The following is a 26,516-nucleotide window of genomic DNA, read 5'->3' on the forward strand; positions in this document are numbered from 1 at the left end:
TTCGAGATTAGGAACACACGTATTGATGCTTACATAGCTGTTCATACTCCACTGTGTCCTCGGGAAGATCTAGGTCCGAGTCGTATGGAGGATCGATAGTTGGATCCCTTTCGAGATTTTGTGGTAGTTTCTCTGATTCCTTCCTCTTCGTGATAACGTCAGCACTCATAATCTCCAGGCGAGTAGTTCCCAGCTGCTGTATCTCCAGGCTGCTGGCTGCCAGGTCCTTAATTTTCCCTTTTTGATTAACGACATGTAGATCCTTATGTAGCTCAGCTTTGTTCTCATCTATCTTCTTGTCAGCTTTGTGAGCTGTATTTTTCTCAGCATGATCACTATCAGCTTTTGCCAACTTTTTATCACCTAGCATCTCGTGAGCAGAACGCATTCTGAACTCACCTTCACCATCTTCACCTTCTTCCTCATCATAAGCCAACTTGATTGCCTTCCTCTTCTTCTTCTTTGGCTCTTCTGCCTTTATTTCCTCCACCGATGCCTCAAGATCAGTGAAGAACTTCTTGGTGACCCTAGTTTCCTTAATGAAAACTGGATGTACGGGAGTTTCTCCGTCCTCTTTCAAATCGTTCTGTGACATTTTGATCACATTATATATCGAGTCTCCTACCACCCTGCCTATCATCACATAGTGATTATTGAGCTCTGGTGCCTCTTTGGTAGTGATGAAGAAGCCATCTACCGAAGCGTATTTGTCGTCAGCCGAATTAACCAAACCTACACACCCTTTTATGCTGAACTTTAGCCTCGAGTGGAATTTCTTTTTATATGCTGTGCCTGAACCTGTGGCTCCCGTTTGCACCAAGTTCGGAAGGACCTTATCAAACGAGATATCCTTATACTTGTTATCTAGGCAATTCTGAAGAAATGGCCTCGCAAACTCGGGTAGCTCTTTGACAAAGAGCTCTATGTGGATTTCTCCTTTTGTCGTTTGCACGATCACCTCTGCCGTTGGGTCCATCGCTGAACTGGAAAATATGGGATGGTGTGGTAGTTGTGGGGAAAATTTCGCAGCTTGTATATGTTGCTAGAAAGGCTCCTAAAGAAGGTGTACGAATTCGACAGACCTTGAAACAAGGAAACCGTAAATGTTGCCTTTGTCAAAATACTCAGAAATACTTACTGCAGAGCAAATTGTCATTTTAGTACGCTTTTCGCAAGTGGTTTATGGTTGCAAATTGCTGAGTGGTGTGTGCATACATACCAAGTAACTAGGGACATTTAAAGCATACCACATCTTTCACTTTTGTGAGTTCTTAGTGAATCCCATGAAATATTCCCTTGAATATATCCTGATTCTCTTCTTTCCTTGACTCAGTTTATACAGCTACTAGTTGGCTTCGCCGTGTCCACACCCGTGCACCACCGCATACCATAACACCAAGTTTTCACCACCTCATAGTACTAAAGCCAACTTACAGCTTGACCAAATCACCATGGGTTCGTTGAAGCTGTTCATTAAGTCGGTCCGCAAGGCCAAAACAATAGCGGACGAACGTACCGTTGTGCGTAAAGAATCAGCCAGCATTAGAACATCTTTTCGAGACCCAAACTTGGATCAGACAACGAGACGAATAAACATTTCCAAGTTGCTTTATTTATACATTTTGGGCGAAAAGACCCATTTTGGTCAAGTGGAATGCCTCAAGTTGTTGGCTTCGCCGCGTTTTGCTGATAAAAGACAAGGTTATTTGGCGGTGATGCTTCTATTGGATGAGAACCAGGAAGTCTTGACTCTCTTGACAAACTCCTTGGACAATGATATGCAACACCCAAATACTTTCATAAATGGATTGGCGCTTACGTGTTTGGGGAACGTGGCGTCACCAGAGTTGGCCAGAGACTTGTATAACGATGTGGAGAAGATTATCAAAACGACGAATTCGGCATACTTGAAGAAGAAAGCTTGTATGGTCGCTGCCAAATTGATCAGTAAAGAGCCTGACTTGGGTGAGGTGTTCATGCCAATTGTACAGCAATTGCTGAACGATAAGCTGTCGCAATTTTTGCTTGGAGTTTGTCGTATGATACAAGAGGTATACATCCACTGCCCTGATCAAAGACAAGTGGTACTCAAGTTGGTGCCTCGCTTGATTGCCCAATTGAAGAGAATCATCACCGCAGGCTTTATGCCTGATTATGATGTTTCTGGTGTAACGGATCCATTCTTGCAAGTCACCATACTACAAACTCTTAGAGCGTTGGCCACTGACGATGCATGTCTGCCTGATTACTTGGAGCAAATGAATGACATATTGACTCAGGTGGCCCTGAACGTCGGCTCGGGCAAAAATGCCTCTCACGCAATTTTGTACGAGTGTATCAAGACGATATTCGCCATCAAGTCAGATCAATCTCTAAGAGTCCTTGGTATCAACTTGCTTGGCCAGTTTTTGCAACACAAGGATAATAATGCTCGTTACGTGGCTCTTGAAATGTTCCTAACAGTTATAGACTATGAGCCATTGGCAGTACAAAGACACAGAGCGACAATTGTCGGCTGTCTCCTGGATGGTGATATCTCGATTCGTCGTAGAGCTTTGGAGCTTGCATTTGCTATTCTTGACGAACAAAACATTCGTGTATTGATTCGAGAGATCTTGACCTTTTTGGAACATTGCACAGATAATGAGTTGAAGCCCTATATTACCTCGCAGATCACTATCGCCTCATCGAGATACGCTCCAAACGAGAAATGGTACTATGACACCTTAATTCGAATGCTCAAGATGTCTGGTAATTACATTACTTCCGATATCCTTTCCAATATATTAGCGATCATGATGAGATGCGGATCGGGGGAGTTAAGAAAGCATGTCGTCTCCCGTCTTTTTCTGGCTGCCGTTGAGGACCCGCTGCAATACAGTTTAGCCATAGTTGCTGTTTGGTGTTTGGGTGAGTTTGCAGATTCCATTCTTGGCACGGATGTTGAAGTCAATGGAAAGCAAATTGTAGCTTCAGAGCTGGCAATCTTGAATCTTATTGATGGCTACATCAACAATTCGAATTTCACTGAGGCAGAGACAACTCAACTTGTTGTTTATATCCTAACGGCAGTGATAAAACTTTCAGTGAGATTCCATGATGCTCAATCGCTTGAGCAGTTGAGACTTATACTCAACTCACGAACTTATGATACCAATCTTGAAATACAAACTCGTGCCGTGGAATATCAGCAAATATTTGGTCAAAGCCCAAAATTGAAGCAAGGCCTTTTGGCACACATGCCTGCTCCGTCAATCAAGGATAGACAATCGTTGAGTTTGCATGGTGGAAGCATCCTGACGAAGGTTCCTAAGACACTTGCACTGGGTGCCTCATCTGAAAAGACTGCAGACCTCTTAGACCTATTAGATGACGTGCCGGCAGGATCCTCGGAACAAAAACTGCAACCCATCGCCGAGAGTGACCTTTTGCTGGATATCTTCGGTTCTACACCTTCATCGCAGCCCACCAAAACTTCCGCATCCAATGGTCTTCTCGACTTGTACGATACGGCATCCACACAACCAGCGAACACCAACATTACAAAACCAACTACCCGTACCTCATCTGCAACAGAAGTAGAAGCGTTCAACGATGGGCATTTGAGGATTGCGTTTGACAAGCAGTCCTTCCAAGAAGGGCAAGCAAACATCGATGCAATTATCACATCATCCAGTCCTAACAAAGTTGATCAAGTTCAATTGCTATTTGCTGTGCCCAAGTCACAGAAATTAAACATCACTACCACAGCAGGAAGTGACTCTCTAGTCACGAGCAACGTCATTCGCCAGGCATTACGAATCACCGGAAAGGCAGGGTCCAAGGTGAAGTTGAGAGTGAAAGTGAAGTACAGACTTGATGGCACTCCTAGAGAGGATCAGTTTGACTTTGCAGGTTTTACAGGCACGTTGTAGACGTACATACAATAATAAAAAGCATATATTTGGAGAGTACACTTGTTGTGGACTAGACCCATTCATATAGCTATATAGTGGACTTGTGTAAAAGCTTACAAGCCAACGGAGGTGGAGACACCCTCAGCAGCGTCATTGACAGAGGACTTGACGCCGCCCAGCTTGACAATGTATGCCTTGGAAAATGGTCTGATGACATTGGCGTAGATGATTCTGGCACCACCAAAAGCAGGAACGCCGATGTAGATCAAAAAGATGGTCTTGAGGAAGAAGTAGAAAGGAACCCAGTACAAGATGGCTCTGGACCAGAACTCAATGACATTGAGGAAAGCAAACACCACCCAGTAGGTCAACAATTGGGTGTCGTCGTCCTTACTCCTGGTCTCCAAGGCGATCAAGGAGAAGTAACCAGGAATGACAAAACCGGCTACATTTGACAACAATTGTCCAATACCAGCGATGTTCAAGAAGATGATCACGATGTAGACGACACCGAAGCCCAAAACAGCGTAAGATCTGGGCAAGCCAGTTTGCTGTTCGAACATTTGCAATGGCTGGATGCCAGAGGTTGCCTAAAGTTAGCGAAATTGAAAATAGGAAAAAAAAAATCGAATTTGCGGTTTCACATACCTTGTCGATCTGAGTTAAAAAGCCCTTGACCTGTTCTGGAGCTGACATGATTTGATAAAGAAATGTGTTGGAGAAGGGTAACCAGCGTTGCTAATCGTGGGAAATGTTGCCGAGGCTATGCAGGTACGCTGTCACATGACATAATCTGGCCTCACACGAGGCCAATCGTAGAAGCAATATAAAGGAGATGGATAAATATTCGAATAATCTCAAAAAGTTTTCAATAAGTAGGAGGATTCATCATTCTCCAGATTGCAACTAGGTAAATGTGTTGACACAGGGAAATACTCTAGGGGAGGAGAGCCATTGTGCAGGCGTGGACTTTTGCCGACAAAACCTCAATGTGAAATGTATAGAAGGGGTGGAATAGGAGAGGTGTCGATGGTCAAATGTTGACAAAGGAGATATTGCAAGAATTGAGAATTTCTTGATATCTCATCTCAAGATCTTAACTTTCTTTGAGTTATTGTAAATTGGGTTGCATTCGGGAAGGCAAGATAGGCAGTGGGGCAGACGCATTAGGGTATTTTTGCAACCATTAAAGCCAAAGCGACCGTACTGGACTGCCACAACGCGTCAGCCTGAACATTCACCTCAATAATCCTTTTTTCTTTGTCTATTGGTACTCCCTATTTACCACATCCTGTCATGCCATAACGCTAGAATTGTGAGAAGCCAAATCACTTTTTACCTCTGGATTTAGCACTTCCTTCAAATCCGGGCCGCTTCTTGCCGTCTTTGGCCTTGCCTCCCTTCCTCACCACGCCAGAAAACTTCTTCAATCTAGGCTGGTTCTTTCCCTTCTTGCCCTTGTTCTCTTTACGTGCTTTCAAGTTGGCCTCTCTTCTCTTGGCTCTGGCTGCAATGGTGTCTTTCACTACCTGCTTTCTATCCTTCCACTCCGTCTCGGACCTGAGCTTTTGTTTCTCCTTCCTCTTCAAAGCTTTCTTCAAAAGCTTCTCGTCATCTTTGACCTTAATGCCCTCAGCCTGCGACAAAAGGCTCTTCCACTGGTCTGCCTCTTTAGACGATGCCTGCTCCTCAGGAGACAACTGGGACAATTTGCGCTTCTTGTTCTCGAGTTTCACCAAGTGGGCCTTGATGTCATTGTTGGCTGGACCCTTTTTCTTCTTTTGAGCCACACCGTTTCTGAGCTTCGCAAGATCGGAAGTTACTCGCGTTCCATCCTGGAATTCAATATTGCCGAAAAGGACATCTTCATTCTCATCATCAGACCTGTCTTCTCCTTCAGACTTGTCGTCTTCACTTTCGCCAGCTTCCTCGGCTTCTTCTTCCTCTCTCTTTCTCTTAAGCTTCTCTTGCCTCTTCAACTCCTGCTTCTTCTTTCTTTCTGCTAGAATCTGTTCCCTACTTTTGACGGGGGTGTTTTTCGTGCCTGGAGCTTTCCTCTTTTCCCTCATCATTTGTATTTTGCTGGCAAGCCTTTCCTTGAGTTCAAGCCTGCGCTTTTCCCTCTCTAGTTTCTCTTCCTCGGTTAGCTCCTTCTTGGGCTTCAGCTTTTGTTGTAGTTTCTGTGACTTCTTCTTCTCCTCCTCCTCCTTGACTTCCCTTTCATCACCTTCATCATCAAATATGAGATCACCGCCATTCAAAAGAAGCTCTTCATTACTTTTTTCAGCAGGGGAAGGCTCACTCGGAAGGTTGACTTTCTTAGCGTTCTTCGCCTTCATCTCCATAACATCTCTGGCCGTAGCGCCGCCGTTGTTATACGTATCTGCCAGAGCAGCATTATCAGGGTCCAATTTAGCCCTTTTATCTTGCGCAGCGTCTTTCTTGCTCTTCTTCTTCTGCTGCCACTGATCCTGAGTGGCATCATCGTAGTAGTACTTGGCGGGTATCAAGGATAGTAACCCGTCAAACGCCGTAGAATGTGTTTTCAAGCGTTCCTATTGGTTAGTAAGGAGAATATCACGAGCTTCAATTCAGTCAACGTACCTCTAATGAGTTCGTCATGGTCGCTTATTGAATTATCCCTATTTGACTATCACGAAAAACTTGTTAGGCATCGCAGAGGCACTAGCGAATGCAGGACCTGCTTATAGTAGTAGTACTAGCGTCGTACTAATGGATTGTGAAAATATGGGAAAAGATAAATTGAGTATCGGTGAATATACTCATATCAAGAGATATTGTTTAAGCTTAATCAAATATTCCCTTGATGAAAGATTTCTGATTCATGGTGCGATAGAGGTGCGTGGCTGGAATGGCTGCAAAATAGTCCGGAATTTATGGACTGAGGTATGATCTGAAATGATATTCGGACTTTTATAGTTGGAGGCCTGAAAACATATGGGTAGCGGTAAGGGTGCATTTAATCATCTTCTCTGGGAGGTTTGTTTGAAATTTCATGTTTTGTTGAATTTTGACATCTACTTAAATTCTCTTCCATCTATCATCATGCCGTTTTGCAGTAATTCTGCGAACTAGTCAAGCCATGTTCGAAAATAATGGAACAGAGAAACAGTAATGAAATCTGTCAATAAAGAGTAAAATTTAACATTTTCTATAGATTCCTAAATTAATCTACGAAATGAGTGTTTACCAACATGTATCCCTGAGGGCGCCGGCCGCAAAACAGTGATTGACTTAACTTCGAACTTGCTTCCATACCCTTGATTTCTGTCGTTATTTGCATGTAGGTCAAAATAAATATACTTAGGCCAGAATTCCCACATACATCACACCTGTAGCATACCATTTCAATTTATTTTACAAGGATGACCCGTTGCCTCCATTCAAACCTAAATCATGCCTTTTTGGAATTTTACAGACAAATAACGCTAGATTGGGAATTAAGCAGTGATTAATAGAAAGTTGTTATCCGCTTGATTGAGAGTGAATGCATCAGGTAGGCGTTTCTTTCGATTTCAGTTGATCTTTGTGACCATTCAGCCTTTCAAAATGGTACCCTCATTTTCTTAATCTCAAGCACCGCAGGATAATAAGAAAATCTGACTACTACTCCAGTAGTTACACACATAAATATCCTTAAAGTCATTATACGACCATTTACCAATGCTACACGTGGAATTTGCCGTGTTCGTGAGAACCAACCTCATGTTTAGACAACTTGCAAAATTATGGCTGCGAAATGTACTTAGAGTTCACAGTACCCGGGCCACACTAGTATTTTTGGAAAGTAACGCAGAGAAGCTATCACTAACAATCCGGCTTAAAATACTTCATCCTACAACCTTCAACTTAGAGCCGTTTATCAGGTCTTTCATCCAGAAATTCAATGTCTCTTCTTGATTACTGGCGGTAGGCACCCGTGCACCAGAACCTTGATAATACAAGTAACACCTCTATTGGGCTTAGTTAGTATCCAATTCGATTTCTCCTCCGCTCCGCAATGGACTCAAACCCACATTACCTCCTTGTGTCATTGCCCCAGTCTGCAAACTCCCGCTCGACTTTGGAGAAGCAGCCTGGCGGGGGCCCTCAGGTGCTCTCTGATTTCAAGTTGCCTGACTTCCAAATTAAAACTTTGGACCAGTTGGTTCAGATCTCTGAGGAGTTGGCCAAGATTGACGGCACTTTAGGTGCAGCGGTTGCGAAAGTGGTTGACGTGCTTGCAAACGTGGATCCTAATAGACTGTTTGCAGAAACAAGACAGGTGAACAAGAGACCAGTGACAAATTACGTGGAGTCGTTTTCGTGGAACACATCCAAGTATAGATTGGATAAGTCGATAAAGGAGCTTGTGGACCTTATCTCACAGGAAGCCTTGCTGTTGGATAACGATGTCAGACAAGCATACCAGCAATATCAGACTGCCAAATCGAACTTTGCTGCCGCTGATAGGAAACGTAACGGTGATTTGTCGATTCGCTCCTTGCACGACATCGTCAAGCCTGAGCAGTTTGTTTTGGACCTGGAGTACTTGACGACTGTTGTTGTTGCCGTACCCAAATCACTCGTAAGTGATTTCAAGAAGACATATGAGAAGTTGACCGAGTTCGTCATCCCTAGAAGTGCTCAGAATATCGCTGAGGACTCGGAGTACACATTGTTTACTGTGACATTGTTTAAGAAGTACCAAAATGACTTTATCAACGCTGCAAGAGAGCAAAAATGGCACCCAAGAACCGATTTCGTCTACTCAGAAGAGAACTTGAACGAATTGAGAAAAGAGTTTGACTTGACAAGAGCCACTGAGGCCAAGTCCAAGAACGATGTGATCAGATTGGCCAAGACCGCCTACTCAGAGGTATTCTCTCTGTGGTTTCACATCAAGGCGATCCGCATATACGTTGAGAGTGTGTTGAGGTACGGGTTGCCTCCGCAGTTTGACTCCTTCTCCATCAGATTCGTGGGCAACAACCCAGAGCAGCAGTTGCAGAAAGCAAAGAAGGAATTGATAAGCAAGTTTGGATACTTGGGAGGTGACGGGTTCTCTGAATCCAACAACTTGCATGAGTACGCATCATTGGTAGACTCTGACTACGAGCCCTTTGTCTTATATTCAGTTGAGATTGTATAGTGTTAGAATGAACGGATAATGATGCAACGAGGTAGAATTATGTTGATGAGGCTGAATTGATGTATAGACTATCCCAAAATTTAAATTGGGAAAAAAAGAAGCTCGCACTCAGGTTCGAACTAAGGACCAACAGATTTGCAATCTGCTGCGCTACCACTGCGCCATACGAGCATGTACGGAGGCTTTGCTCACTACAAAAAACATAAAGCATATGACAGAAAATGCCTGCATATAAATAAACTCGCGCTCGCTCAAAGTTCATTAGTACCCTTTGCAATCAAAAAAAAATGCAAATAAAGGACGTATTCATCTAAAAAAAAGAAAATAAAAAGTTGCAAATAATGAGCCTTTCATTCCGGAGATTGAGGTTACTGATAAGGTGATACCAGTCACCACTGGATTAGCTTGAAGTCTAAACCATGATCTTGATCTCAGTGGTTTGCGATACTCGTGAGAAAATGGCTGCGAAAAATATAGGTTACCAGCGGCACCTATTATCGACCCCCCCCCCTCTTTCAAGCTCCAGGCTGATTCCACCAGGAGAGCTCTTGGAATGCTTTTGTAGTGTCATTAACAAAATCATCCCGATTTGTCGTTTTGTGCTCCCACTTTGTGAACTCTTGAGGTTCTTCCGTTTTTGCGCTGCAATGTGGCTTAACTACCACGACCAGCCAGCAACCAGCACTGTTGCAATTTGCTAAAACATAAAGTAGAACTTTCGCCATCTATAATTTTCGCTCTCTCGATCCTCCCAATAGACATTCCCTTCGCTAAGCATGCTCCTTTTGCTTCCAATTCTCGCTATTGCCACGGCGTTGCCGTTTGCAGCCATACAGCAGACTCCACACCCATTACCTCTTGAGTTCAGTATATCGAGAAGTTTTGACACAGATTCTCCATTTTGGAACCTCGAATTTTTCAAGAAACTCAGTCTGAAACTTCTTTCCAAAAGGTATCAGTCTGCGCTGCTTTCCAACCATAACAACGTTAACTACTGGCTTGACATCTTCTTGGGTCCTGGAAACCAAAAAATTACAGTATCCTTGGACACGGGCCTGTCAGATCTTTGGGTGTATGGACCCAACGTGTCAAGCTCCTCTGGTGGCACATTTGATCCAGAAGCCGCTGGAAGCACTCCCCTCAATGAGTCCTTCAGCATCTCGTACTTAGACGGAACAGGTGCACAGGGCGATTTCTACAAGGACGATTTTTCCTTGCTGGCTCTGAAGGGCCTTTTAAAAGATTTCCAATTTGCCGTCGTAGACCAGGCAAAATTCAATGGCCCTGGTATTCTCGGAGTATCGAGCAGAGAAGTGGAAACGACTGCAAACAAGTACAACAACTTGCCCTTCGCTTTGCAAAAGGCCGGAATCACAGAAAGAGCAAGCTACTCTCTATACTTGGGATCTCTGGCCGGCAGTAAGGGCACCATCATCTTTGGCGGTATTGATAAGAATAAGTATGAGGGAGAATTGGTGAAATACAATATTCCAGGAAACGACGCAGCCCTAGCTCTCAATGTGGTCTCTTCTTCAATCTCAGGCAATGTCTATAATCAGACAACGAAGTATCTTTTGGATTCAGGAACGTCATGGAATTTGTGGCCCGAGGAATTATTTCAGTACACCGTTCAGGCCTTGAATGCTACTGAAGAAAACGGTTTGTACATCGTCGAGTGCAATCAGCCCACCGACAAATTCTTGGAGTTTAACTTCGGACAAAACGACGTGAAAGTCTCTTACAAGAATCTTCTTGTTGAGTGGAATGGTAAATGCTTGCTCGGAGCCCAACCAGGACAGAACACCTTCATTCTTGGAGATGTTTTCTTACGTAGTGCGTACGTCTACTACGACCTAAGCAACAGAACAATTTCTGTAGCTCAGTTCAAAGACTCATCTACCTCAGACATTATATCGTTTTGAAGTTTGTGATACAAGTGGGTGATCTAAGCCTTTAAAGTTTCACTGAAACCTAGTTATCCCATTATTCACAAGATAATCCTCGATAAGTTGCTGTCAGTTTCGGGAAGACATGGTCGAATTTGCCGGGTCTCATTAAAGTAGCTTTTACCTATACAAGTAATAATCAATACTTACGTTTGATAGTTCAGCATCAAAAGTACGAGTTCTTGATATTCATTAGTGTCTGGCAGATTTACCACTAATTGAATAGAAGGTAATCGTACTTTGTCCAGTTTTGGCCAATTTGCCTCTTCAGGCTTCCATGATCCAGTTATTGCTGCTAGTCTAGATAAGCTTTCATTGTTGAGTATTATCAGCTTTTCAAGTTCTTTATCCCGTGCGATTATAAGCATACTGTTTCCGATTTGCTCCTCTATCATGGGCATCGTGACTTCACTCAACCGACAATACTATGCTTGCAAAATAGCTTCATGTAGGGTTAAGACCCCGATTGAAAACTAACTTAAATGCCAAAAAAAGGTTACTGACCGCAATGGCCTCCTTTATCCAAAAAAGAGCTGTTATGGGCTTTCCGGCAACCGTAGGTAGAAGCGACGCAATGAAGAGGCTTTCACATGAGTAGTCTCCTGAATTGAGCCTGAGGTGGAAGTCCAAAGTGATAGTAATTATACCACGGACCGATTTAAATAAGCTGAACTTTACCTGGCGTCTGTTACACTGCTAGTTGTTCGTCCCTTTTCATCACCGCAGCAATGAGACACATAATTACTCACACCAAGCCAATTATGAGAACAGAGGTCGATTTAAAATTTCGGTTTTATTTAAATTTGAAGCTACGGTAAACGAAATTTTTCTCAATCCTGCCCATGATCAGTAGCTACTGAACTTTCTTACCTCTTTCCTCCAGACCCTACGAGCCTCCTACACATAAAGCGCTTTCGCCAGTATCAAGGCAACACCTTCTTCACTAACCTCTTGTGGCATGTCTGACGAAGACGATTTTTTATCGGAAGAGAGTTATGAATTTGAGTTTGAGGACGACGATGACGACGACGTCATCCACAGTGAGCCTCCAGATCAGGACTCTGCTGAGAACAAATACTACTACGCGAAATCCCTCAAGGAAGACTCCTTGGACACTGCCAGCGACCAATTAAAGGCATTGGTGGAGAACGCAGACCCGGAAAACGATGTGGAGTGGATTTTCAAAGCACACAAGCAAACAGCAAAGTTGGCGTTTCAACAAGGCAAGTACGAAGACGTACTCGAGCAAATAGGATACTTGATTCGGATCCTACCGAAGCTCAATGGCAATTATGCCGAGGAGTCGATCTCGAAGATTCTTCACAGATACTCCTCCTGCAACGATCAGCAGTTTGTGCTCAGGATGTACGATGTCATTGTCTCGCACTTGCAAGATTCAATGGCCCTGGGTGTGTCTGGCCAGAGATTATGGATTAGAATCAACATGAATCGCTTGAGGAACTTTTTAGAAAATGGGCCTCTAGATGAGTGCTCTCAGCTTATAGACGCCATTAACTCGAAACTAGAGTCCATGTCTGAACTGACCCAGAACTCGTATGTCTTGGATATCATTGCTGCGGAGATCGAATACACCTTCAAGACGGACATGAACTTGCTGCGACTAAGCTACTTGCACAGGAAGGCTTCAAAAGTTTCTTCTGCCATAACTCACCCTCGTGTTATGGGCGTTATTCGAGAATGTAGCGCCACGATCCACTTTTACCGTAAGAACTTCGAGACCGCTCGAGTAGAATTCTACGAGTGTTTCAAAAATTACGATGAGGCTGGATCGAGCTCGAAGAAGAAAGTTTTGAAATATCTCAGCCTTTGTCTGTTGCTCACAGAGAACGAAGTGAATCCGTTCGAATCACAGGAAACACAGTCGTACGCTTCTCTTCCAGAGTACAAAAATCTCATCAAATTGGTGAGCTACTGTGAGAATCTCGATCTAAAGGGCTTTCTTTCTACGTTGGATACTATGAGAGCAACAGAAGACCCGCTCTTTAATGATAGCATCTTCAAAAGTGCTTCAGAACACATATTGCATAATATCAAAGTAAGGCTCTTACTTAATCTTCTCAAAGCATATAAAACCATTCGTTTTGATCTGGTGATAAGAAAACTTCAGCTTCCAGACGAGGCACACCTAGAGGACCTACTCATCAAAATGGCTAACTCAGGTTCTTGCTCCACCATTAAGGTGGACTTCAGCAATAAATTCATCGAATCAGAGGAGAGACCCATTGATTTGATTCCAAGTACCTTGGAAGTGTCTGATGTACAGAATAATTTGCATATTCTTTCGTCAATTGGGTTTGAGGGCTTTTGGCCCAGCGATTCTACAGATGCCACCAATGCTATGGATGTTGACCACTTCCCTCATCAGGAAGAGTTTGTAACTGCTGTGAGCGTCAAGCGTGAGCTGTCTGTGATAAGCTCTGTCATATTTCCCAAAAAGTTTGATCCTAGATTTCCGACGAAAACCTGGTTCCCTGAAGTTGTGGAAGAATGGTTCGGCTACATAAAAAATTCATTCCCTACACCAGTCCAAACCAGCATCACACAGAAGGAAAAAGTTCAATCAGAGCAACAGGAGGACGCCGCAAACATTACACAATCGAGAGAGCCTGAACGGGTCAGACAGAATACTCCTGGGGTATCAGGCGGCTACACGAATGAGGAAGAGAATTCTGTGGACAAGTTGAATACGTTGCAAAGGTGGGCCAAAAGAATTGAGCGGGGGTTGAAGCAGTGATTTTTACGGCAAAGTACAAAGTTGGGTCCCGACGGTGGTGGTTATGGCTGCGAAATTGCAAGACGACTACCTCAGCTGAATGATAACGCCATTGCTCGGATACTCCCAAAAACACCAGATAAAGGGAGCCCCGGAAGCCAAAAGCAGCTCATATCATCAGAACAAACAAATGAAACAATCATCGGCATGGACTTTGAAGTCCATGAGCGTCAAAATGAGGAGCTTGTCAAAAGATGCCCTAGGCGAGACTGCCATTGATACTGCAGATTTGGGAGGTTCTCGATGAGCGCGCCGGAAAAAGATTTCCTTCGTGCCACCGTTTCCTACTCACCTTCTTTCCAGGACTATTGTCAAAGGTACGTTTACGAAATTCGTGGAAAAATGATTATTCAAATTTGCGTTATCGTCATGATGCTGGCAGCCACGGCTAGCCTTCAAAGGAAATCAACCAACACCCCTATGAGAGCCACGAACAAAAATTACAAAATCTTCAACGTTATACTAACCCACAAGCGAGGTCTCAGACGACCACAAGACGGGCCTGGCTGCAAAATGAAACAAAGGCATTTTTTGTAAGGCAATTTTCCTCCCCTCCCTCAGACAAAAGCCAGATTGGGTCCCAAGGCGCCATATTGTGAAGGAATTCTGGCGCGGAAACCTCATTTCATCTCTTTAGCCCTGGGAGGGGTGCATAAAACGGCTGACAATTATAGGGCACTAACCTGGCGGCTTCGTATTTTAGCCCCCCACAGCTGGCCCCCGCTCCAAGAAATCTTGAAAGCGGGTGGTAATTTCCTAGGAATGTGCTTTTGGGTGGGCGCCGCTGGCCCTCGTGCGGCAATTGAGACTCTCTCAGTGGAACAGTGTGGAGGAAGCCTAGTGTGTGGGAGACTGTCAATGGGGGTTGTTGTACCTTAACCCCAGATTTTACGTTTGGCAGGCGTGCAGGAGATATCGAGCGAGTCTCTTATAAAGGTGGAAGTGCCGCCAAGAGAGAGGCATTTTCTTGTACAAGCATCTTATCAGACTTCAACTTCTGAGAATGGCTGCAAACCCTGAAAGAGATGGGAGTTCTCTGTTTGAGAAGAATAACGTGGATGTAGTGGCACTGCCCTATGCGGCTAGTGCAGTGTCGGAGGAATCCACCACCGAGAAAAGGGATCTCTTCACTCGGTTCGTTGACAGCTTCCGCCGTTTTGATGAATCTGAATTGGATTTGGACCCCAATTTGTCTGAAATCGAGAAGGCCGCCATCATCACCGCCCAGTCGCCTTTGTCGAGATCGCTTAAATCTCGTCATTTGCAAATGATCGCTATTGGTGGTGCCATTGGTACTGGCTTGTTCATTGGGTCCGGAAAAGTGCTAGCCAACGGTGGTCCTGCGTCGGTGTTGATAGCCTACGCTTTGATCGGTGTGATGATTTTTTGTATGGTGCATGCCTTGGGAGAGTTGGCCATTTGCTTCCCGGTATCGGGTGCGTTTGTCACCTACAATGTTCGTTTTGTCGACCCATCTTGGGGTTTCGCCATGGCTTGGAACTATGCCATGCAATGGTTGGTAATTCTTCCCTTGGAATTGGTGGCTGCCGCTATCACGATTCAATATTGGGACGAGAAAACAAATCCAGCTGCGTATTGTGCGGCTTTCTACTTTTTGATTATCATGATCAATTTATTCGGAGTGAAGGGTTACGGTGAAGCAGAGTTCATTTTCTCTTTCCTCAAGATTTTGGCGGTGATTGGGTTTATCATTCTTGGTATTGTGTTGGTGTGCGGTGGCGGCCCAAGAGGTGGCTACATTGGCGGAAAGTACTGGGGAAACCCTGGTGCCTTCAACAATGGCTTCAAGGGTCTCTGTGCTGTTTTTGTTACTGCAGCTTTTGCTTTCTTGGGTACTGAGTTGGCCGGTTTGGCTGCTGCGGAAACTAAAAACCCAAGGAAATCGCTTCCTAGAGCCACAAAACAAGTGTTTTGGAGAATCACCTTATTCTACATAGTCTCCCTTGTTGTCGTTGGCCTCTTGGTGCCCTACAACAATGAGGACTTGAAAAAGTCCGATGGTACCGCCAGATACTCTCCGTTCGTCATTGCCATCAGAGCAGCTGGTATTGGTGGTTTGCCTTCCGTCATGAACGCCGTCATCATTATCGCCGTCTTGTCTGTTGGTAACTCTTCTGTGTTTGGCTCCTCCAGAACTTTGTGTGCCTTGGCCGCAGCTGGCATGGCGCCAAAGATTTTCGGTTACATAGACAGGAAGGGAAGACCAATTTTCGGAATTGCATTGCTGGCAGTGTTCGGGTTGCTTTGTTTCATATCAGCCTCTGAAAAGCAAGGTGAGGCTTTTGACTGGATGTTGGCCCTTTCTGCTTTATCAGCTGTTTTTACTTGGGCATCCATCTGTCTCTATCACCTTCGTTTCAGATATGCCTTGAGGTACCAAGGCAGAGGAACGGAAGAGTTGGCTTTCACATCTATGGGTGGAGTGCCCGGTTCTGTGTTTGGATTGACATTGAACATCTTGGTGCTCGTTGCACAGTTTTGGATTGCCCTTTTCCCACTTGGTGAGAAGCCCTCGGTGGAAGCTTTCTTCAAGGCGTACATATCGTTCCCAATCATCATTGTCTTTTACGTGTTCCACAAGTTTTGGAAGAGAAACTGGAGATTGTACATCCCCATCGAGGAGATTGACATCGATACGGGGCGCAGAGAGATGGACTTGGAACAGTTGAAACAGGAAATTGCCGAAGAGAAGGCGGTGCTTGCGTCCAAACCTCTCTACTACAGATTGTATAGCATTTTCTGCTGAAGTAGCAGATTCAATTCTCTGGCACCTGGTTGTGCTGATGTATTCGATACACTTTTACGACAAGATATGTTAAAAAAATGTAACAAAGTAGGAAGAAGTGGCGCTAACATCTTGCGTTTAATTATGGAGGTGCTTGCAAAAAATGCAAAAAATGATTCCGCCCAGGATCGAACTGGGGACGTTCTGCGTGTTAAGCAGATGCCATAACCAACTAGACCACGGAACCGTTATTGTAATGAGAAAAGGGACTACCAAGATGAGAAGTACAAATGGTAGACACATCTTCGGTCAAAAAATTTTCTTAAAAATACCATGTAGTAAGAGTTGTACTCATCTATGAACTTAGAGCAGTTAAATGTCATTCAAGCGGTTTCAGCCCTATAAAAGGACTTTAAGCAGCCACTTCAAATAAGTGGTCAAAATATTCACAATTATTGGCCAATGCAGCAGAACCGAAGAGGTTTTTATTGGAATTGAATTTTGTAGCATCAAAAGGGGTTCTCAAAGCTCGAAATGTCCTTTTGCAGCCATTCTATTCTTCCAGTTTATTGTTGTATGAAGTAGACTCAGACAATCCTTAAGAGGTTTTTACTTAACGAGCATCAAAATGTTCAATAAAAATAAAATAACAAAGAAGATAAAAGTAAAAAAAAAGAAATCTGGAGTTGCAGAAGCCTTTCTCGTGATGTTAACAGATAGTGTTCTGTATTCCTCGACCAGACCACAGTTGCAACGATGCACACACATGACCCATCGAAAAATTATGCCTTTTTTTAAGCGTTATATTTGGATGCCACGAGTCTAGACGCTGAGTGATGGTGGTGTCCAAATTGTTGTTGCACCCTCCTCCCCAGGCTGTACTGAGATCCATCATGGAAAAGTGTCTTTATAGACACAGACAATAACAGGGCTCAATTTCACAGATGCATAATTTCATTAACACCAGCAAGGCCAAAATCTCCTTCCTGATAATGCCAGCTCCTTACGCTGGTGTCTGGTGCCTGAAGATGCCCATTTTGCAGCCGTTTCCTGAAGACTCCTTCATTTCCCCCAGGCGCGATTTCTCCTCCAACAACCGCCACCTCCTCCTCACATGAACTCTCGACTTTTCTACGTCCATGTGCCGCTGCCCCTAGGCAGTGCTCTCGTAGTTTTCGACACAGAAGGCACCGCTGACAAGAAAGGCACTGTTGTGTATGTTGCAATTGGCGAGTGGCACAGTCTTGTGGCGACGATGAAGCGAGATTTCCACAAGTTGGGTGTTTGCCCCAGGGCAAAAAAGCTGGCAGGAAATCGGGCGCGGGCGAGCGCCGTCGCTGACATTGCCGCTTTCCTCGCCTCCCCAACTGAAGCACACAGACAAGAAATCAGCCACAAATATTTGTTTGGAACAAAACTTCAGCAGCGGGTTTGGCGCGAGATTGAAGCGATTCCGCCGGGAAAAAGCGTCACTTACACGCAATTGGCAGCGAGAGTTGGCTTGGGGCCTCTGCTGGCGCGAGTGGTTGCAAATGCGGTTGGCGCGAACAGACTAGCGGTGGTGGTTCCGTGCCATCGCGTGAAGCGCAGCGATGGAGGCGATGGAGGGTTCAGGTGGGGCCTCCAGATCAGGAGGCTGTTGATCGAGAGAGAGAAGGTGCTTTTGAGGGAAGGGGAAACGGAGAAAACGAAGGTGGAAGGTGAGAAAACGTAGGTGGAAATGGATGGGCTCGATAGGGGACGGCTGGCACTGGCTAAGGTGGAAGTTGCGGCACCGTTTTAGGTTGCACTCCTATTACTGAGCAGAAAGTGCAAGAATGAGTAGGGCAGCAGCGACGGTACTTAAAGTCAGCCCTGGGAGGTGATTCTGCTCTGGGTTCATTTTTTTTGCTTCTCCTGCTTGCCTCTCTTGCTTGTTTCTACTGCTTGCCGCTACTGCTTTCTTCCACTGCCTACGGACTTTTTCGCAGCCATTGGTGATGCTGCCCTACGGCGCTTGCCAGCGCTACTTACAATACTGTGGAAGCAGATTTTATTAGCGTTCGAATTCCAGCACTATATGCTTCTTTCAATAACTATAATGGCCGTATTGCCTCTCTGAGTACCGGTCCTCAGGGTACATGAGCACATCCTGGGCCTCGATTCGTGCCTGTTGGAGCTTCGCCTGGGCGCTGGCCTGCTGGGCTTGGAGATGGGTCTGGTTGAAGTGAACGGTGCTCTCAAAGACCAATGGCTGGTGTTGCTGGTGCTGATAGTGCAGATAGTGTTGTTGGGGTTGATAAAGCTGAGGATACTGGTGATGCTGATGATGGAGATGCTGGTGGTGCAGACGTGACAGTCCTTCTTGGTGCTGGTATTGCTCTTGGAACTGCCGAGGTGGCCTATAATCTGGGTCCTCTTGCGAGCTTCGACTCAGGCCGTCTGGACTAGTCTCCTCCCTGGTGGAGTCTTCGTCGCTAGCCCTCCTGGGCTTTTTCCGGTTGGGGCCTCTGTTCCAGGCCTTTCTGAGTCTAAAGTTGATGCGCCCGAAACAAGATTCTTTGGGGACGTTGTCGATGTAGCCAAAGAACTTGTAGTATGGCGGCTTGCTATCTGAGTAAGTAGCATGGATCAGGTTTGGCTTCCAGCCGCCACCAATGGCAGGAAAGCTGCGGGTTCTCTCAAACTCATCGTCGTCATCGTGCTGCCGTTTCTTTGTTTTGGGAAATCTGTAGCCGGCATAGCGTCTGTTATACTCGTCTTGCAACTTGAACTCGAGCTCTACAGAACGCACTACTTCACGATGGGTCTTGCGGCCAACTCCCGGCTTGACATAATTGCTCAAGTCGAGGTGGCCTTGAATTCTAGGCTGGTCGTTCCAAATATCGTTCATTGTTTTGTAGACGAAAAATGTGCCTGGCGATTGGTCCTTTGAGGTCGTTCTGGCGGTCTGCCGAGCAACACGATGTCTGAGAGCAGAAGCAGAAAGATGAAGCGCCGAGCCGAGAGATGTGGAGGGTGGGCGGCCCCGGCGTGGGAGGTGGTACTCCAACATGTGGGGGGATTGATTGCTGCCAAGCAGAGGGGACTGAACCAGCAAGTCTGTAAGAGGACGAGCATGGTGCCCGTGGAGATAGTTTTCGTCGAAGTTGCCAAACTCTGGGAGTGTGAAGGGAACTTGCTGGTGCAGCGAGTGAGATGAGGCAATTGGGTCATCTTAGACAGCCGTAGTAGTGGCAACAAGTGCTAGAGATGGATTAGAGGCCGTCTCGGAGGCTGCAACCGCAGCGGTTTCTGAGGGAAGATTATCGTCGTCAGAGGCGTCTAGCGAGGGATCCGGAGGCGGCGTGAGTGAAGCGAGCAACGACTGGGGTCTGGGCACCGAAGGGTCGGACAAGAGGGTGTTGTCGTCGTCGGTAACGTCGGCGAAGCGACTGAGTTCCCACTCGTGAGGTTCAGACATAGCAGCCATTATCAGGGATGAGCGAAAATGGAGAGAAGCAATATTTGAAGCTTTATGAGAGGCTAATGTGGCCATTATAACGATAGGCCAGTGGCACTTTTGGAGTGGCACTTTTGGAGTGGCGATGAAATGGGAAAGAGTAAGGAAGGAGCAGCAGAAGCAGTAACAGCAAAAGGAGGCAGTTTTACAGCAAAAGGCGAGATGCCACAGAGAGGGTAACAATTGAGCTATATGTGAAGTTGCGGAGGCAAAAGCAAAGTGGAAGGAGAAAGACGAAGTAGGTGGTGCTAGGCTGGGTAGGTTTGTGATTCTCGCGAGAGCACTTATACCAGCAAACAGCAGGCGCTCAACAAAGGCAATGGATAGAACCATCTACTTGATGAGGTCTACAAGTGTTCGATCTAGCAATCTTTGAGGGTTTTCACAGCGAATTATTCTATGTACTGCCTAGCATCAGTCGGTACTGCTTCAAATGAGAGCTCGATCGTGGTGATATTGTGGCCGTCGTCAGCACTGTTCTCGTAGTATCCTTCAACCTGAGGCTTTTGCAAAACGTGCTCTCACATGGCCAGGCACCGCCAACACCGGTGACTCGTACTTTGCAAGAAACTCCTCTAAGCTCTCGCTGTCCATCTCTCTGACGAGCTGGCGCTCGATGTCCCGGTTAGCATTCACCTTATTCTTCAAAATCGGCTGGGGCAACGTAGCACACTGGCGACGACGCCACCACCGCAAGCGATGTTTTGGGCCTTTTGGCAAAGGATAGCTCGGTTCCTCTGGAATGTTGTCAACAGCTGGGTCGATGCAAAGAGGCAGGTCGACAAAGCCCACGAGCAGGACTTTGTTGTAGCACGGCGCAGAGGGGGCAGAGTCGAGCTTGGAGAAGTTGTTGAGGTGGCACTCGACCCAAACTTCCCAGGAAAGTAGGCCTGTCATAGCAGACGCTGGTGGAAAGAAATTGAATGGGAGGAGGGAAAGGAAAGAGAGAAAGAGAGGTGGGCCAGAGAAATGGTTGCAAATTCTGGCATACAGTTGCGGCACGATGCATGGGAGACTTTGTCACAGACAAGGTATATGGGAAGAAATGAATGAATCATCGGTTTGGTAGAAGAAAAAGTGATTTCCAGCATCTAGAGGGAAACGTAAGGTCTGAGGTCGAGAAAGGTTTGGTCGAATTGAGGGTGTTTGTCGATTTTGTGAAGTCTACCTTCACTGCGACTCACCAGAGTCGATGAGATGGAAGGATGACACGATATCTCAGCGGTACTGCTTTCAGCTGAGTAAATGTCGAATTAGAGGGTTGCCGATACCAAGTCTTGATTGACTCTGTGTTATCAGTGCTATGGTGGTTTGTAACTCCGAGAGCGCAAACCGTCAAGGAAACGCAAATGAGGCATCAGGCAGCAAGCAGCTAAGAGAGCCAAACAAGCCCATCCAACAAAGCAGGTTCAAATGGAGGGAACTTGAAATATCATTTAGGTGCTGATTCTACCGTTGAAAGCTCAATTTCTCCGGCTGTCCCCTCTTTGTCGAACAGTGTCAGGAAATCTGCGCCAGACGTTGCCAGAGAATGCACAGCGGCTTTCTTCCCTAGGAGAAAGGACCGTCAAGGAAGCCATAGAAGTGATTCATGTTCCGCAAAATGATACCTCCTTGACGAGTCCTTGGACGTTGGCTGCCAGCGTTATTGTGTCACTTTTGCAAATGCATGCCACTCCTTGTATCCTGTTCAACAGACCCTTACTTATACAATCCTAAAAGCATGTGCTGGAAGCGTGTAGCTTTACTTTGGTTACAAAGACTATTTGTCATTTTCGACTTGGACTCCAGTCGATATATGCCACCGATTTTGCAGCCAACTGGCGGTGGTGATTTAACAGCGTCGTCAAAATTCTCTTGATTCCACACCCTACTAAGTATTTCTACAGAGTCAGCCATAATTTACATCCTCATAGTCACATAACAATGACAATATCCAACAATGACACAGTTACCAATCATTCACTAGCTTGCCTGGTCTATTTTTCTCTACTCCCTCTCACAGTATCACCTTCAGCGCTCTCAGGCAGGAGCCTATGCCCATCTACACTAACATTCACTATTTCATGGCAACGATCCCAATTAGATATATTCCAGGAGTTCGCACGCATGAAGATGGATATTGCCAGCAATGTATCGCCAGCAATTTATCGCCAGCAACGTATCGTCGACAGTGTTTCGCCAGGTCCACTATCAAGAGCCTGAGGCGGTTCGCAGCAGGCTGACTGTGCCTCACCAAAGGCATCTAGGCCTCACAAAAGTAAGATTGCAATTCCATTTTTTTTTATTCTTCTTCTGGTTTGTTTTCTTTTTTGCTCTGCAACCCTGAATCACATCTTGGTATCTACAATGGCTAAGGCGGTGGGCTGGCGCAGACAATAGTCTTGGCTTCCTTGTGCGAGCTAGAACGCCCTTGATGAAACAAGACAGAATGGAAGAGGCACAAAAAGCAGAAGAATGGAGGCCAAAAAGTAGACAAAAAAAAAGGATATTGATAGAGGCAAACAACGGAAATGGAAAGGTTAAGAAGGCTGGTTTTTTTTTGTTTTGATAAGTGGCAAATTTGCTTTTTCTTTCTTCCAGGTGTAAACGGTTTGCAGCCATTTGCGCTGCCTTGCGCTGGGCGGAGTGAGCGGATCAAGTGGGGGCCAGAAAAAAAAGATTCATGGATCTCTACAGGCACGAAGCAAACGGACAAATAGACAAGCCCAACGGCCTGGTTCCATAAATAGCAACAAAAACGAAACAAAAAAAAATACAAATCAAAAAAAATAAAAAATAACCTGCTTCTCACTTGATGCCGGAAAAACCTCCTCCCTTTCCTTTCCCCATTTTGTGCTCCCTCGTCCATTATTACTCTCAATCGTCTCCTCTGCGGTGTGAATTCCTTTTTCGCAACCAACCTGTTTTTTTCACCTTTGCGATTCTGCCTGCCCCAAAGCCCCCTCTGATCGGAAAAACCAGACACCTCCCATCACGACTCACCAAAAGGTTTAAACTTCGGAAGCGATAAATAAACCTTCTTTTCTTCTTCAATTTTCAGCGTCCTCTTTGATCGCCGTCTCATCCCCTTCCTTCTGTTTCTTGCTGGGGACTCCCTGGGAGTGTGCCTTTGCGGCTCTGCTCCCAGGCCGCCTTTCTGCGCCAATCTAGCAGATGCCACTCTGGGCTCGGCTGCTCGGCTGCCTGCCTATATAAACTTCCGACCGCGTTCTCTTACAACAGCACTATCTCAACTTTGCATTCATTTCACCACACAATCTTGTTTTTGGCTTTTCTTTTTGTTGCTTAGAATTTGACTTAGCCTTTGCCTCTGGCCTTTCTTCACCAGTTCCTTTCAATCTCCAAACCCTTATCTTCACTTCCATGGTGTCGGACGTGCTCCCGCTGAGCGACCGCAGGAGCCCTTTCTACGTGAACACTCCATCGTTCGACGCTAAACCTGTGGATCACTTGGTGTCGTACTTCAAGTTATGGAAACACTTCATTGCCGCGTTGATTGCCTACTTGAAGGATTTGTTGATGGCCAAGGAGTTTGAGCTGAACTTGAACTTGCAGCTCGTGGGCTCGGTCCAGTTTCCGGGCTTCAGAGATTTGGCGTTCAAAACGCTTTCAGCCGTCCAGCAGGCCCAGACACTGCCTCTGTCGCCCCTGGGGCTGCTGTCGCTGAAGGAGTTGGGCAAGGCGCTGAATGCCAGCTCCACAAACTTGGCGGCCGCCAGACCAGGGTTGCCGAAACAGAAGTCGCAGTCTTCCATCTTCAAGAACCAGAGCTTTGCCCATAGGAAGCTGCCTTCGGCGTCGAGCTTGAACTCGGAACTGCTATCTGGCAACGGGAAGCCCCTGAAGAATGGGAAAACTGATCACGCCTCAAGCCCTTTGCACCACACATCGACGCTGGGCTCGCTCTCCTCCTCCATTTCTGCTGCTAAGTATGCTCCCAAATCAGATGTGACAATCGATCCTTCTTATTTTCCAGACAACTCCTTGTTTACCAACATGGCCAATCTTTTGGTGAACCATCACTACCAGACATACACTGCTCAGCTGAGGTTGGTGAAGGACCTTCAACTGAAACTCATTCCCAAACTCGAAAGTTTGCACAGAAACTTGGGACTCAAAATTAAGGAGATCAAATCTTCCTTGAAGAACGACTCTTTTGCAAACCCTTCCTTGGCTAGAGAGGTGTCGAAGACAGGCGCTGTGATCAACAATTTTGTCAGCAGCGTTCGCCGCTACTCTGACCCTCGTCCTGTTCTTTCAAAGGAGCTAGATGACGATGAAGATGAGGACTCTATGAGTGATCCTTTCCTTGTGAAGTTGCGCTTGGACTACCAGCTAAAAAATCAATTGATCCACGAGAATTACGTCTACGCCTCGTACGTCAACTTGCAGAATATCTCCAGAGACCTTCTCAACTACGTCATCAAGGACTTAAATTTCGTTAGCGAAAGGCTAGGTAAGCTAGGCAACGGAGAGGTTTACGCTTCCACTGCTGAAAACGCAGTATACAATTTAGCCGCTAACTTGAGGAGCCACATCAATAACGCCAGCAATGACTGGGAGTACTTCATCTCCCATAACACGAATTTCTTGAACGTATACTACGACACAGACGTTTCGCCCAAACGTGAGGTAAGATCCGCACAAGACATTGTGATTCCATACGCTGACTCGTTGCACTCCAAGTGTTTGCGCTGTGGAATCATATACAAGAAAAACAAACTCATCAAGTCGTACACGTCATATTTTTACTTGTTAACATGTAACTACTTGCATGAGTTCAGATTAGACACCATGAGTGATAGGATCTCTGATGCTACTTCCAAAAGTGACAAGAAAACAGGTGAGAAGAGCAGCCACAAGAGGAAGAAGGGCAAGATTGGGGGAGTCGTTGGCCACGACGACACCCCAGTGAAGTCGTACAATTTGAATAATTATTCGTTCCTGATCAAGAGCGAAAAGGACTTCAAGTTTACCTTGACCAAAAACTCGAGCACCTCACACAAGTTCAACTTCAAATGCGCCAATCAAGAGGATTTCCACAACTGGTCGGCTGATTTACATGACTTGCTTAAGTTCTCCTCGCAGCATTTGAAGCGGTTTGATTATATCGAAACTAAGATGAACATGAGAGAGAAGCAATCCACCGTCAAGAGTGAAGGAGGAGTGCCACCTCGTGACATGTCCTTGAACCTCAACCAGTACTTAGGCAAGGACAAAATTTCCGTGGAGAAGATTCAAGGGGAGAGTCTCAGTGGTATGTTCACTCCTCGTGTACAGCTGCCATCAGAAACTGTGAAGACCGAGAAGAACCCATTCGAGAACACCTTCACCGAAATATCCTCACCACCAGTGGCATCACAGTCCGTATCCCCTGAAGTTACATCAGCTTCTCAATCGCCACCCGAGACTTCTGCTACTCCAGCCTCTCGGCCAACATCCCCATCGTTAGTCAACATGCCACTGGGAGCAATATCCCCAGCATCGGCGAGATCACCCACTGGATCTGGAACGCAAACACCAGTGGAATCCCACGAGAAGGAGCACGAGCACTATTTGAAGCTACAGAATGAAATCTTGAAGCAGCAGCAGCAGTTGATGGAATTGAAGATCTTGCATAGTCCCAAAAGCGGTTCCGGTAACAAGCTCTCGTTGTCGAGGCAATCGTCGGCGGAGTCTATTGTGTCGATGATGGAGCAGAACACCAACGACTTGTCTGAGCTCTTGCATCATGGTAAGGGACTCATTGAGCAGCCCCCAACGGCGGAAAAGCTCTACAAGAACCAAGAGGCGAACTCGCTGGTGCCCCAGGTATTTGTGCTGAACCACGAGAATGAACTGTGATAAATTGATAGATAACGTTGAATGAACTAGACATGACAGAGTGTGTAGAAGGCGATTAGAAGGTTGATTATTTACAAAACCTTGATGGCATGAAGAATCCCATACAAGGGCATACTGTGATGTCCCACAGGCATGACTTTTCTATTGGTCAGACTCATTGGTAGAAATCAATTTCAGGCATGATTTCACTTCATATTCACTCCTAAAATTCTTCTCCTTTAAAATATTGTTCCTCATCTTCTTGTTCAGAGCTGTTCAGGTACTGTGCCTATTTTGCTGCGCAACTGAAGCACGGCGGTAGCAAATTCTTCCCCAGGCACAATCTGACAATTGCAGAGAGAATTGAAGTGACTGGGTAATCAATGCAAAATGGAGAATCCGATTTCGTAGAAATTGTCCTGAAAACGATTACCGCTTTTGGAACTCCTCCCTTCTTTTTGACGTTATTGTTTCTGTAGGATTCATTTCCTGCCAGGGCCCGCGTGCTGCGCAGGGAACAATTCAGAGAGCACATTCTCTGGTTGCGAAATCACATCTTCGAGGGGAATTTGGTATCTCTCAGTCACCAGAAAGCGTCTTAGAATTTCATCAAAAGTATGAACTGATTTCCTCGATCTTTTTAATTTTGCTTTTGTCAATTCCCTTTTTTTTCCT

The 26,516-nt window shown here is 45.7% G+C and overlaps 12 protein-coding genes and 2 non-coding genes across 14 annotated transcripts; 6 read left to right on the forward strand and 8 right to left on the reverse strand. All coding sequences in view use genetic code 12, as the record gives it.

Annotated features, from left to right (window-relative positions):
- Positions 1–7: 7 nt before the first annotated feature.
- On the reverse strand, positions 8–976 carry CJI96_0004068 (putative peptidylprolyl isomerase; the record flags this gene model as incomplete). Its single annotated transcript, XM_029037302.2, has 1 exon — positions 8–976. The coding sequence occupies one exon, from the start codon at positions 974–976 to the stop codon at positions 8–10; it is 969 nt and encodes a 322-aa protein (XP_028888358.2).
- A 475-nt stretch (positions 977–1,451) lies between these two features.
- On the forward strand, positions 1,452–3,914 carry APL4 (Apl4p; the record flags this gene model as incomplete). The annotated part of the gene is made up of 1 exon (XM_029037303.2): positions 1,452–3,914. The coding sequence occupies one exon, from the start codon at positions 1,452–1,454 to the stop codon at positions 3,912–3,914; it is 2,463 nt and encodes an 820-aa protein (XP_028888359.2).
- A 95-nt stretch (positions 3,915–4,009) lies between these two features.
- Positions 4,010–4,592, reverse strand: CJI96_0004070 (uncharacterized protein; the record flags this gene model as incomplete). Its single annotated transcript, XM_029037304.1, has 2 exons — positions 4,010–4,486; positions 4,545–4,592. The coding sequence occupies 2 exons, from the start codon at positions 4,590–4,592 to the stop codon at positions 4,010–4,012; spliced, it is 525 nt and encodes a 174-aa protein (XP_028888360.1).
- Positions 4,593–5,224: 632 nt separating this feature from the next.
- Positions 5,225–6,518, reverse strand: CJI96_0004071 (ribosome biosynthesis protein RRP14; the record flags this gene model as incomplete). Its single annotated transcript, XM_029037305.2, has 2 exons — positions 5,225–6,451; positions 6,501–6,518. 2 exons carry the CDS (start codon positions 6,516–6,518, stop codon positions 5,225–5,227), a joined length of 1,245 nt encoding a protein of 414 aa, XP_028888361.2.
- A 1,399-nt stretch (positions 6,519–7,917) lies between these two features.
- Positions 7,918–9,048, forward strand: VMA5 (H(+)-transporting V1 sector ATPase subunit C; the record flags this gene model as incomplete). Its single annotated transcript, XM_029037306.1, has 1 exon — positions 7,918–9,048. The coding sequence occupies one exon, from the start codon at positions 7,918–7,920 to the stop codon at positions 9,046–9,048; it is 1,131 nt and encodes a 376-aa protein (XP_028888362.1).
- A 99-nt stretch (positions 9,049–9,147) lies between these two features.
- CJI96_0004073 lies at positions 9,148–9,219 on the reverse strand. The gene has a single exon. It is a non-coding gene; the product is annotated as a tRNA-Cys (tRNA).
- A 605-nt stretch (positions 9,220–9,824) lies between these two features.
- Positions 9,825–10,970, forward strand: CJI96_0004074 (pepsin-like aspartic protease; the record flags this gene model as incomplete). The annotated part of the gene is made up of 1 exon (XM_029037307.2): positions 9,825–10,970. One exon carries the CDS (start codon positions 9,825–9,827, stop codon positions 10,968–10,970), a length of 1,146 nt encoding a protein of 381 aa, XP_028888363.1.
- A 982-nt stretch (positions 10,971–11,952) lies between these two features.
- CJI96_0004075 (uncharacterized protein) lies at positions 11,953–13,749 on the forward strand (the record flags this gene model as incomplete). The annotated part of the gene is made up of 1 exon (XM_029037308.2): positions 11,953–13,749. One exon carries the CDS (start codon positions 11,953–11,955, stop codon positions 13,747–13,749), a length of 1,797 nt encoding a protein of 598 aa, XP_028888364.1.
- Positions 13,750–14,791: 1,042 nt separating this feature from the next.
- On the forward strand, positions 14,792–16,555 carry CJI96_0004076 (uncharacterized protein; the record flags this gene model as incomplete). The annotated part of the gene is made up of 1 exon (XM_029037309.2): positions 14,792–16,555. One exon carries the CDS (start codon positions 14,792–14,794, stop codon positions 16,553–16,555), a length of 1,764 nt encoding a protein of 587 aa, XP_028888365.2.
- Positions 16,556–16,707: 152 nt separating this feature from the next.
- Positions 16,708–16,781, reverse strand: CJI96_0004077. The gene has a single exon. It is a non-coding gene; the product is annotated as a tRNA-Val (tRNA).
- Positions 16,782–18,602: 1,821 nt separating this feature from the next.
- Positions 18,603–19,568, reverse strand: CJI96_0004078 (uncharacterized protein; the record flags this gene model as incomplete). Its single annotated transcript, XM_029037311.2, has 1 exon — positions 18,603–19,568. The coding sequence occupies one exon, from the start codon at positions 19,566–19,568 to the stop codon at positions 18,603–18,605; it is 966 nt and encodes a 321-aa protein (XP_028888367.2).
- Positions 19,569–19,730: 162 nt separating this feature from the next.
- Positions 19,731–19,985, reverse strand: CJI96_0004079 (uncharacterized protein; the record flags this gene model as incomplete). The annotated part of the gene is made up of 1 exon (XM_054702159.1): positions 19,731–19,985. One exon carries the CDS (start codon positions 19,983–19,985, stop codon positions 19,731–19,733), a length of 255 nt encoding a protein of 84 aa, XP_054558134.1.
- A 522-nt stretch (positions 19,986–20,507) lies between these two features.
- On the reverse strand, positions 20,508–20,912 carry CJI96_0004080 (uncharacterized protein; the record flags this gene model as incomplete). The annotated part of the gene is made up of 1 exon (XM_029037312.2): positions 20,508–20,912. The coding sequence occupies one exon, from the start codon at positions 20,910–20,912 to the stop codon at positions 20,508–20,510; it is 405 nt and encodes a 134-aa protein (XP_028888368.1).
- Positions 20,913–23,381: 2,469 nt separating this feature from the next.
- CJI96_0004081 (uncharacterized protein) lies at positions 23,382–25,862 on the forward strand (the record flags this gene model as incomplete). The annotated part of the gene is made up of 1 exon (XM_029037313.2): positions 23,382–25,862. One exon carries the CDS (start codon positions 23,382–23,384, stop codon positions 25,860–25,862), a length of 2,481 nt encoding a protein of 826 aa, XP_028888369.1.
- Between the last annotated feature and the right edge of the window lie 654 nt (positions 25,863–26,516).

This window comes from Candidozyma auris, chromosome 4 (assembly GCF_003013715.1).
Source record: "Candidozyma auris chromosome 4, complete sequence".
Taxonomy (NCBI): Eukaryota; Fungi; Ascomycota; class Pichiomycetes; order Serinales; family Metschnikowiaceae; genus Candidozyma; species Candidozyma auris.